This window comes from Anser anser (assembly GCF_964211835.1).
Source record: "Anser anser genome assembly, chromosome: 8".
Lineage (NCBI taxonomy): Eukaryota > Metazoa > Chordata > Aves > Anseriformes > Anatidae > Anser > Anser anser.
In genome coordinates, this window is record NC_139728.1 from 27,794,701 (window position 1) to 27,807,104 (window position 12,404).

The window sequence follows — 12,404 nt, forward strand, 5'->3', positions numbered from 1 at the left end:
GCACAAAAGTCTTCACACTTGAAGTACCTGGCAATAATTCTTCATAATCCCTTATTTTCACAAATGTCTGAGGCCAAATGGACATTGATTTGCTGCCTGTTAACCTGTTTTTCGTTTAATCTATTGTGATATCCTTTCCTTGCTGGTTAGGAGTATTTACGTAAGTGGTGCTGCGGGAGCTATGAAATGGGATTGAAAAGCTAGCAAATTGCATCAGATCTTAAAAGACCTTTAAAAAATATACCCTGTATCTGAAAGCCACTTGAATGGGTAACATTTGAGGCTATTCCTCTTGCTGAGATTTTTCAGGTGCTGATAAAACATTTTAGGGGTGATAGATGAGCCACAGGGCAAGCACGTACATTGAGATAAGACTATTTAAAGCTCTAAAAACTAATAGCTGGACAATCGTTTCACTAATAGACCTGTTATTTCCTGCCTCCAGTAGGATAATTTTAGAAAGAGACAGGCAATGTAACAGGTAATCAGGAAATCGTATCAGGACATCTCCCCATATTCCTCACTGTCATGCTGAAATGTATAATTTGGTTCCCACATACTTTGAGACAGCCAGTGAAGCAAGAAATAAAACACCCGTCTCCCTTCCCCATGCCACCTCTCTGCTTTATCTGACGTATTCAAAAACGGCTCTTTACAGGGCTGATCCTAAAAAGTGAATTAGAAGACCAGCTTGTGCAAGACCTTGTTACAAGAGTACATAGAGTAACTCTTACAGATCATGACTTTTGTAGTAATAACATCAGGCCACAGCCAGGAACAGGTGTGAGTCCCACTGGTTTCCCATACAGAAGCAGAACCAGATGCCAGGAGCCTTGCATGAGGCAGTACAGACAGCGTCAGCAATAGTGGTAATATTTGAGTGGAATAGATGGCCAGTGTCACATACTCACCAAAAACCTATGCTTTCTGGTTGCCATATGGGATTTCACTTTGTTCATTTACCATTGTGTTTTCCATGTTGGCTTAACGAGACAATTGTAGACAATTAATCCAAACCTCTGGAGCAAAATTGACACCAGTCATCCCCTCTCATTGCTTGGAAATGATATTCTGACTGAGGATGGTATTTACCAGAAAATTAATACCCATGAACCTGACAGGACATGAGTTGTTCAGAAAGAAAAGAAAGAAGGAAATGGTGCATGGAAATATATACCACAACCTCGGAAAAAGAAGCAACATTACCTTTGATCCAACATACACCAGTTCAAATTGAGTATTCCCAGTCTGTACAAACAGTTCATTCACAGAAGTCACTGACATGGAAAAAAGAGATCTGCCGAGAGTCCTTGCTTCTGTATAATTGCAGTGTGATCCTGAAAATTGTTTGCTAAGTAAGTTCTCGTTGCTGTAGGAGATCATGGCCTTAATAAACATTAATTAAATTAGGATCATTTCTTTACCTACTTACATTTGAGGTGGATACTTTCACATACAATCAACAGATTCCTACCGTGCCTAAGTTACAGTAAGACATAATTAATGCTGCAGCATGACCTACTGGACACTTTCAACAGATGAAAAAGGAATGGGACAGCAAGAAGACATTTAATTAAATATATGTGCATACATACTGCTCTCTCTCTTCCTATATATAGATGCATATTTCTTACCCTGAAATTTCAATGTGGACTCTTGCATATTTGCATTATTTCTTGGCAAAAACCATTATTCTTCATCTTGGCTGAAAGATCCAGTGCTCAGTTCCTCTGAAAATCAAGCAACTGCATTTTGCATGTGGCCTCAGAGCTTCGCACCAGCAAAACACTTCAGCCTACCCTACACATTGCCCCAGCCAGCAGAGAAGTCCCGCCAGAAGAGAAGGGGACCAATAATACGTTCTGGTGTTTTACTACAAACTTTCAAAACTGCCATGTTTAAACGCACATTTTTCATTTTAAATCTTACTTGAGCAAAATGACTTGCAGCTTCTCACACCACAGAGTTGCTCCAGCTCTGGTAGCATTACACAGCACGGTTTCTCCTAGGAACGTGATTTTACAGGAGGTGACCAAAAGTTATTGTTTCCTACACCCCAAAAGAGGCCAAAAATGGGGAGGCAGCATGTAAAGTAGCAAGTTAAGCCTCTGCAAGATAAGCAACAACTAGGGTATTTAAGAACAGGTATTCTCCAAATAGAGGCAGTTATTTTTCTCATATATTCTTTCCCAATTATTTAGTACCTGTCAAAAATTTTGGCCATGACAGATATTCACATTGCACTGTACAAACGCCAGAATTTTCAAGGAAGAGCAAAAGCTATGGAACAAACGTAGTGAAATGACGCCTTTTTAAAATGTTTTTATTCATAACAGTATTACATGGTGTGTTACAGAAATTAATGGAAAATTTCTAAAAATTTGTTTTTTTTTTTGTTGTTGCTGAATGCATTATACATAAAGTTAAAAATAATGTGTCCGTATGTGTTAACAAATGGTCATTATCTGAGGTAAAGTTAAAGTAGGCTTAGAAATGTACTGCAACAGTCATTTTATCTTTCTCATCTTTATTAAAAAAATACGTGTCAGAATGCAGAAATAAAAATGAATGAAAACCACGGAGTAAACATTTTTGCAAAGAAGGTGCCCAGTACGTTATTAGATGAAAGGTTTCATCAGACACTTGGATGACTACGATCTATCAAAATATCTTTTCATGACAGGTAAAGATCAAGAATCTACGGGGGATGACAACAAGATGGCTGGTGGGATTCCCTGGTTTTTAAATTTAAAGTGACGAATTTAGTGCTAGTGAAGGACGAGGGATTAAACAATTGCACGAGCTGGATATTTTAGTTATCTACAATACTGGTACAGTGCAGAGGCCTTACAATCCTCTCAAATCAGCATCTCAGTCATGACAAAGACGATCTAATTGTATGACACGACAATTCAGAATTTAGTTTTATTTAGTATCATTGACAAAGGTACGACAGTGGTCCACGGGGATGGTCCAGCTGTCTCTTCCAAAACACTAAAATCCCAGCCTCCTTCCCTCTGCACCTATTTGTTGCAAGGACTATGTAAATGATCTGCTTCCTACAAATATGTTGTCAATGGATCCTCTGAGACATAAATCTCTTCTTTTCCTTTCAACATTTTACCCCATAACTGGGAATGCACTGACTAGACTAAACCTTAAATGTCTGTAGTGAATCAAAACTGTCTTCGTGGTTCCGTATGTAGGACAAAACTGAAAGGAGCCACTGAAGAAGGTAGCACCACTGTGCAAACTAGGAAAATATACTTAATGCAATGTCCTTCAGAAACATTTTTACCTCTGCTTTTAATCCCAAAACACTCAACTCACCAAGTTTTAATTCAGTGTCTCTGGTTAGAAAACTGACCTTTCTTCTGATGGGAAAATAACATTTGCTACAAAACTGCTTGCACATGTCTAAGAAATAAGCATCAAACTGTGGATGGGGATAAAAGTTCTCTTCTCTGCAGGTTCATTAGGTCTATTCACAGCTAATTTTTCATTCACATACATTCTGTAACGCACATTTCTCTAATTTCTCTAATTCAAAATAAAAGACTGGAATCATGTGGTGAGATTTGGTTGTACATATCCACAATTGCCACCCCAGGTATTCTGCCTTCTAAACCATTTTTAGCTTATAATAGAGATGAAAGAAAGTAAAATATTTATAACTCCAGGCCTATTTTAATCATGACAAAAACGCAAATCCTAATGTGTCAATTTAAAAACAAAATCTGCACAATAACCCTAAAAACAGATTAATCATTTAATTTCTTTAACCTTTTTTGTTTTTCTATTTTTTTCTTTTTTTTCTATTTTTTTCCTTTTTTTCTTCTTTTTCTTTTTTTTCTTTTTAGTGTTAAACCACTAAATTCAATATACTGTAACTGCATAGGAACATCAGGAAAACACATTTGACCTGTATAACAATTCTCTGTAGGGCAAAAATATATAGATTCTTTATGAAAATCATGTGCTAAACATATGAACCCAAACACTGCACTTTTGCTTCATAAATGTAAAAAAACGGAAGTTTTAAATTCTTTCATTCTATGTGTAAACAGTTTGATGACTTCTATGCAGAGGTTCTGGAATCGTAAAGGAATGTCAATGAAATGTGATTTCCCATACGTGGAGTATGCCTGTGTGAGAAAGCTAGATCATAAAATCATGTGTTCCCATTAATTTCACTAGTTGCTGACAAGCTGACTGCTTTTGGCAAATGCACTTGAGCTTCAGCCCATTATCGTAAGCATGTGAAAAAACGTATGTGATGTGAGAACCACAAACTGGGTTTGCCACACCTCCCAAGCACTGCAACTTGCTACCTTCTCTACTGTGTAATGGCATTAGTAAAAGAATTTTCATAACATTTATATTTACAAAAAAACTGGCAATTTTCATTCGAACTCCTTAAAGCCATTTCCCCTTTAACATTTAAAGAGTTTAACAGTAAGATTTTTTTCAAGTTATAAAATAAAAATCCCATTTGATTTTTCTGATGTACAAAAAGTGATAAAGATGAACGATTTGATCACAGAATCAGTTCGTTATTCCAAAATCCATGCCACCATTGTCCCATTTGTAAAGTCCTTTCCATCCAACTTCCTAAACCAGAATCATACCAGTATTATTTGGCAAATGATTTTTTTCATCAAAAATGGCACACAGAGAAGAAAACACTTGTCTGCATAGCATTACAGCAGCAAGATATCGAAGAAATAAAAATATTCCTTTTCTGTACTTCGTTTAGAGTTTCCTAGGAAATAGTGAATCTTTCATCTCTTCCATCAGTGGGACTTGATGTCCTTCCTCTACCCACAACATGAGTATTCAAACAGAAAAGCAGCATTTCTTCCTCATGATGCGCTAGAACTTAAAGGTACATTTGGCAACATTTTCAGTCAGGATGGATAAACAACCGAGTTTTATTCTGTGGTTTCAAGTTAGGAATTGTTTCTGCAGGTGTTTTGCTGTTAGATCTGTCACTCATACAAAACTACAGAATAAGAAATACAAAAAAAATGACACTGCCAGTATTTTGTTGTTGTTGTTGTTTAAATATGCCTACACAAGGGAAAAAAAATAAGTCAGGATCAGCCTGATGTAAATGATGATGAAAAACATGTCACTGTGACATAAAAAGTGCCGACTTGTGCCCAAAAGGCTGTTGAATGATAATGCCACTGCTACATACAGATTCTGCTTTTTGCTCAAAAGAAAAGGAATGTCTGATACTCAGTAAATTTCAGATGCTCGTTATTTATATGTGGCATACAGAAGATAACAAATGTTGAAAAGAAGACCGAGGAGCAAGATTTCCTAGTCTGGATACCCATGACTTGTGGGGACACGGCTGGACTCTTGGTGTGATAAGCAGGGAGTTTTTATTTTGTGCTGCCATAGGAATCTGCCATTGGTTTCCAAAAATCATCAGGAACACCCGCAGAGCCAGTCCAGGAGGGCAATCATCTATCCTTGCCAGCCAAAATCAATCGGAAAAAAGCATGAAAGCCAAAGGCCTGCCAGGTTGGTGGGTTTCATTTGAGTCTCGGAGCACCACAAGCCTGTAACAATGCTATTTCTTAGGTCTGTTGATCTGGGCGTAGAGAGGTTCTGCTTCCTGGGGATGATAAAAATAAAATAAGCAGAGATGTCTCCAGACATTTTTAGAACATTTTTAGAACATCTGCTTGAGAACAGCAATACCTCGTGAGTCAAAACCCAAAGGAAGTGTTTGTTTTCTGTGCTGCTTTGAGTGATCATGGCACCCCAGTTGGATTGTGAAGGAAATGTGACATTATTTCAGAAAAGGCATGCTTACAATCAATTTCCTCTTCCATATTGGCTGTGCACCGATCCTCAGGAGGTATTGCTGGGCATAAACATACGAAAAAATGAAATGATATTTATATGACTAGATGATTTGAAGTTTACGGGCCAGAAATGTAGCTGGCATAAAAGGCTGTAACTTGCATCAGGATGAGAATCCCACCCCAAGAGCGCAACAACAGCACTTAGCTGTGGGTTTTACACAACTCATGCAGAAAAACAAACAAACAAAAAAAAAACCACTTGCAAGCAGAAACCGCTGCTGAAAGCTGAACTAATGAAGCTGTGATGGGATTAAAATAACAGTATTTTCAGAGAGATGTGGTGTGAGTTGCCTATGAAGAATGAGGAAAGCTAGCTCCGTGCAGTTTGATTAGGAGGCTGTGTAGCCATTAGTACAATCATTAAAGCTGGGAGGAAAGCATGTCAATTTTCTAACAGATATTTTCTTGGGAATTTCCTGGATGTGGGAAGTGTGGGGGGAAAGCTGCCATGTCTTTAATGCTCCTTCATAGCTGACACTCTGCGTTTTCTTAATGCTATGCTCGTCTTGGCTGCAACGTGAAGCAAACCATCCATGGGCCCCGGAATCCACCCGACTTCATTCCCAGAAACTAATTTATTAAACTAAGAATGACATCTAAAAAAAGAACAAGACAGGCAGAAAGGCTAATTAATGCCATACTGCATTAACTCTCCGCAGCTTGATAAATATTCAAATACCACGCCGTTGAATTTCACCAAGCTAGAACCAACTCACGTTACAGCAGCGTCAGCAGAAGCTGGCTTCAAGCAAAAAAACTGAAGGCTGGCAAATCACCGGGCACTGCGGACCCAGAAATGTCTGGCGAGAGCCAGCACTGGATTTTAATCGCTGCTTTTAGAGATGGTGCTGCTGATCAGAAAACCAGCCCCACAGGGGCTGCAGGTACTCGGTGTGAGGGTGCCTGGGCAGAGGTGCAGGCAGTGCCCCAACCTGCCTCACCGAGCAGCTCTTGGTGAATGAAGCAGCACCGTGAGCCTCCTTCCAAAATATGGCCTGCTCCCTATGTGCCAAGGAAAGCTGTATCTCTTATCAAACAACCACATTTCTGGAGCCTGTGGAGACTCCTCTTCCCTATCTCCTACCCACAAGAAGCCCTGAGTACACCACGAGCATTAGAAGAGGATGAGAGAAATCTCTCAGAATGATTAAATAAAGGCTGCGGAAATTATCCACAGCGAGAAGCAAATACATGTGGTGACCTTGAGAAACCAAAGGTAATCAGAAGAGATGAGTGAGAGTAAATAACTGCATCTCACATACTGTGTGCTGACTCTACCTACGCCAATTTTCATGTACTGCAGACGTGAGGCTGGCAGAATGATCTATCACAGCTAGTTCAGAGAAAATCTGAACTAATTAATGTGGGAACCCGACACACACCAGGCCATTCTTCAGGCATTTGCTGAACCTGAGGTGATTGCGACAGGAAGCAAAAAGGAAGGAGGGGAAGAAAAAGGGAGGGAGGGAGAAGATCACTTTGGAACAAAGGATGTCGATATTTTGAGTGCCTTAGGGAATATAAAAGCCTTTAAAAATGTTGAATGTGCTTGTTAGAGCTCTCTTCCAATATCTATAAGACACGCAGAGACACTGAGGTAACAGGTGTCCTAAGGTGTCACTGAACCTGGCATCACTGGAAGAGAAGGGAGAGTTCATCATCAGTCATCAGCACTTCCAACAACTCATGAGGGAGAGCTTTCAGGAAGAAAATTTGAACTTTTATTCATACCCAATATGAACATACACTGCATGTGGCAAAGATATGCCTTTCTCAACAATCTGAATAACTTTTCTTCACACAGATCAGAGCATTCTGAATGAAAAGTGCGCTCTTACATCTTCCTCTAGGTGATTTCCCCCGTCAGATGCATAAATGAGAAATCGATTGCTGTAATTTTGTGCAATCTTCTCAGCTTTTTTTTTTTTAGTCAGTGGGTGGGACTTGTTTTCTAATATTATTCTGAGATAATTCAACAGCGCCTCTTGACTATAGCTCAACACTGTAAATAGCATCTGTAAAGAATGTACAGTGATACTCAGGAGAGCAAAAGAGAGCAGTAAAGGACAGAAAAGCAGCAAAAGGAGAGTTCAGTACTGTTGACTTCACAGATCCCTTCTCTCACAATGCCAGGCAGGGGAGTTTTCAGCAGGAGTATTTTGCTAGGCCTTCGAAGCAGAAATAACCCCACTTCTTTTTACGTACTCCACTTAAAAGTCACAGGAAATACCATTACAAGGCAGGAGAGCCTAACTGTTGGCACAGCATCAGACCTATCTCACTGACATGTTCTGCCTTCTACCACTGCATTAGAAACAGACTCAGAGGGAAGCAATGAAAGAATCAGTCATTGTCAGAAAAGGGGGGGGGGGGGGGGGGGGGAACAAATAAAATAGCATACAAAGCTTCCAATTTACAAAAATCCCTTGAATCTTAAAGTGTTCTCCTTTCTATACGTTTGGCCCAAAAGCTCTTCTGACGTGCTTTCATCAGCCTGCAGAGATAAACCAAGATCACAACTGGCAGCTTCATTTTTTGCTGCTATATCCTACTTGAAGGGTTCTATCAACTTTGGGGGTATGTAATTTCTCATAGACATTTAAAAAGTAAATGTTTTCCTTTATGTTTGGAAGCAGCTATCAAAGTAGTGTTTAGCTACACCTTCACATACTAATGTGGCTCTTTATGCTGAACAGCAGCCTTTAAATTACAAGATATTGCAGGAAAAGGATATGAAATCACAGATCAGATATCTGACTGAAGAGGCAGGTTGCAGGAGGGGACCAGAAAAGTCTAAATATACCTGTCTTAAGTTAAACATCGAAATATTTAGGAATCTAAAAGTATGTTGTGCAATGCTGAGTTATGAACTCTCTTGGAATTCACTGAAAAAAAACGCTGAAGAGAAAATTTTCCCTTTGTATGTTATATTTATGCATTCCAGAGATACTTCCTGTTTAAAATCTGTTAATTCTTCCCATTTTCAGGAACACTACTACATGAGATAACTAGGGTGCTAATGGTTTTGATAACACTCCCCTCAATTTAAAGGCATTAACACCTGCTCCCCAGCAGTACTAGTCATTGGAGAACACCTCCTCCAGATTCAGCACTACTTGGGCTTGTGCAGGTGAGCTCACTCACAAAACATAACACAGGACTTGGTTAGGAAGCAACTATTTTTACACTGGCAGTCCTTTCATCATTGCAAGGCACCCTGCTATGTGCAAAGCTTCAGGCAAGATGTACTGAGTTGTAGAGGTGAGGCCCGCATAGATTTCTTTGCCCTTTACAATAGATTCTCAGCACCAGTTTTACTCCTGGCTGACTGATCAGAAAGGTTAGGCTCAAATGATAGAGTTTCATGAAATAAGTGTGCTGGAACACCAGCCAAAATGAGAATCTTGTGCTGGGGATGCAAGTGAAGGGAACCGGGAGTGCAATGCATCTTCTCTATTGCATTCTGATGCAATAAAATAGGACAGAGTAAACTTGGCAAGCAGTGTTTAAATTAAATATCTTTGGTGGAAACACGTGTAATTCCTATTCAGCCATTAACAGCCTGTGGGTTCTCTTTGTTTGTTTGTATTACAGTTAGCCTCTATCAGCTGCATGAATATAGCAACCTTCTTGTTAAGGATTGTGACTGAAGGGTGCCCCTATTCTTACTGCAAACCTGCCCAGGGGTATCTCCTAGTCTCATATACCTAGTTTGATTGCTAGCATTTTACAAGTCTTTGTCATTTACGTATCAGTATGGATGTGATACAACCACAACCTGAAAAAACAATGAGAACTACTTACATTGATGAACTCTGCTAAATCTTGGTTGTGGAATAATAATGAGTTGCAGCATAGAAACACGCCTGTTATTTCTGGGCTGCTTTCCTAAGAAAACAGGAGCCATTAAATTATGCTTTCTGTCTATGTAACTGCCAATTTTCCTTAATAACTTTTCAACCCAATAGCCAATTTGAAGCAAATTGTTCAGAAGTCTCAAAGATACTAAATTACCGCAAGTGTCCTGAAAATCAGTTGTTGTGCAGAAGACAGGGAACTTTTAAACGACCTTATTACAAAGAAAGCTAGGAGAGCTCGTGCCCTAATTGAATTGCTGGATTTCCAATCAGCAAGCGCGTGGCTGTAGACAAGCCACCTAGTTTGTTGTCTCTCGTTCAGAGGAAGAAGTTGGAGAAATGGAAAGGGAACTGGCTACTTCAGGTGAGCTTGCAGACACTGGAAGAGCTGTGAAACCTGTGTATGAGCTAGTCATATTAAAACAGACAGAAGGGGAAAGCGAGGGGATTGTGGCAGTGAGAGGAAGGCAAATCTGTAGGATGCCTCTGCTCACAGAGCAGCCTGGATTTCTCTGTTTCTTATTCCTTCAGATTCCCTAGGAAATACACTGATGAACAAATAAGCAGGAAAATGGGGCCTGAAATGACAATTTGGGGATCTCTCTGGAAGGAAGCAGTAAACTGTGATCCCTTTCCAAGTACATAACCCTGTCAACTTCTCTCTAAGGTCCATAACCCTGCTCAGTGCTGTTTCTTCAGTTTGAGAGCAACAGCACTAGGGCCTACAGTAAGAACAGGTCACCTAAAATCATTATGAATTTCTCTTTGGGCTCTGTTCAGTTCCTGTTGAGACGGATGAATGACAGTAACAGATCCTGCAAAGACAGTCTTCAACGTTTGAGCCCACTCTGATTCCTCATGCAACAGAAAGGGGCCAGAAAGTAACAGCAGGTTGCAGAATCAGCTTCATATGCCCTACTGAGGCTCACAAAATCCTCAGACTAAGCCAGTGCTTTGTCCTTAAGTTGCTATTTTCTGTCAACTTCACAGTAACAGCCCAGATAAAGACTTTTAAGCAGTCCGTTCTGGAGCTGACTAAAATGATTAGGAACATTCATCACAAAGAATGGCACAGGCTCCGAGATGGAAGATGGCAGCAGGCCACCAAAGTACCACCAAAAGCTGATAGACAAATATTCAAAGGAACTGTTGCTCTCCTGACAGCGCTGATAGCATCATGAAGGGTGCGACATATTTTGAGGGCTTTTAATTGTCTGCACACATTTCACAGAACAACTAAACAACTTTCTGAGGAAGATATGCTCTAGCCACAAATGTTTTGAAGGCTTCCTGAAAATCTCTCATGAATGACTGCCAGTGCAAATATTGAGCTGGGCAGCATATCAATAGAGCTGTATTTCTTCCAGCATTTTAAATGACTTTTATTGGATTAATTGTGGTACCAAATACCCCCTTTATTTGCTTTCAGAATTTTCACCCTGTTGCTAATTTGCCTTCAAGAACCAGTTTGTACGATCCATAAGGAGTCAGACCACATTTCTGATAACCAGTCCCAGTGTTCAGGGCTTATGATATTCTTTCCACAATCAGGATGTTAGAGACGCCAGCCAACACAACCACAGGTATCTTCAGAAGCCTGACATCAGAGAATCAAAGTTTGCTCCTTTCCTTCCTTGTTCTTACCATGCTTGAAGGCTCCCCTTCCTACAGACTTTCCTAAGCTTTCAACTCTAAAGCTTCAGTGCTTCCTTGCTTCACAGAGTGCAATTGCTGAGGCTGAGTTAGGGGCTGAGGCTGAAATAGCCCCATGAACAGAAATATCCACACTAGGAAGGTCTGTACCTAGCACCCCTAACATCATGGTCACTGCATGCACCAGGGCAAAGGGGCGACCAGGTGAAAATTCCTCTTTTCAGACTTCTTGGATTAATCAGAAATGTCAATAATGGGAAATGCTCAGCACATTCAGTATAAACACAGCTAAGTACAGTTCCTTCCCTTTTTTCTTTCACTGTAGTTACCCACCACACAATCTAAAGGCAGTATCAGGAATTAAATGTTAATCAGCTGAAGATGGCAGTCTTACTATTCACTGTTCTTCTCACCTCTTCTGGAAAATCACTACTCATCCTTGACACTGCTCCTGAACAAAGGGAAAACAACTAGATACAAATCTTGCTATGAACAGCTCTGCAAACAGTTGATTTTTTTTCACCTGTGAAAGTCAGGCCTTTCATAGGCTGCTCCTTATCTCCAACCATGAAGGGAGAAAAAAGTAATTTATCTGTATAATGTCACATTTACCTGCTAAGAACCCATAGCCATTTATAGAAGAGTTACTTATAAGAATGGCTACTGTTAGGATGGGGTTTTGAAAGCTTAAGTTGAAGATCACAAAAGGAAGAGACAAAACACAGAGAAACAAAGATACTTGCTAGAAGCTGCTGAATTATATCTAAATGAGAATATGGGATAGCAGAAGGAATGAAGAAATCAAATTGATAAGGTACATTGAAAGATCAGGGCACAAAATACTAGGCAGGTGAGTATCCTGCATACATCGAGACAAGGTAAGTAAAGATGTTGTATGGGCACAGCTGATTTAATACAAATGCCAGGAACAGCATTTGAAATTTCTGAACACAATACTAAGTCTTGCTCCTGAGAGGTCCATTCATCTGAACTGTACACTGTGGTGATCTTGGTG

At 39.9% G+C, this 12,404-nt stretch overlaps 1 protein-coding gene across 23 annotated transcripts in view; it reads right to left on the minus strand.

The window, feature by feature from the left end:
• Positions 1 to 2,309: 2,309 nt before the first annotated feature.
• The window catches only part of DAB1 (DAB adaptor protein 1), a 145,629-nt gene continuing 135,534 nt past the window's right edge, over positions 2,310 to 12,404 (minus strand). For 10 of the 23 annotated variants that reach the window (XR_014587531.1, XM_083846693.1, XM_083846686.1 and 7 more), the window contains 2 exons: positions 5,828 to 5,878; positions 2,310 to 5,626 (listed from right to left, as the gene is read on the minus strand). Coding sequence is in view for 14 of the 23 variants with exons in the window: in XM_083846693.1 (XP_083702819.1) it covers positions 5,582 to 5,626; positions 5,828 to 5,878 (96 nt within the window). In the remaining 9 variants the exon portion in view is untranslated. Of the gene's footprint in view, positions 5,627 to 5,712; positions 5,879 to 12,404 lie in introns of all 23 variants that reach the window. The other 13 variants (XM_083846685.1, XM_083846682.1, XM_083846681.1 and 10 more) reach the window with 2 other exon arrangements.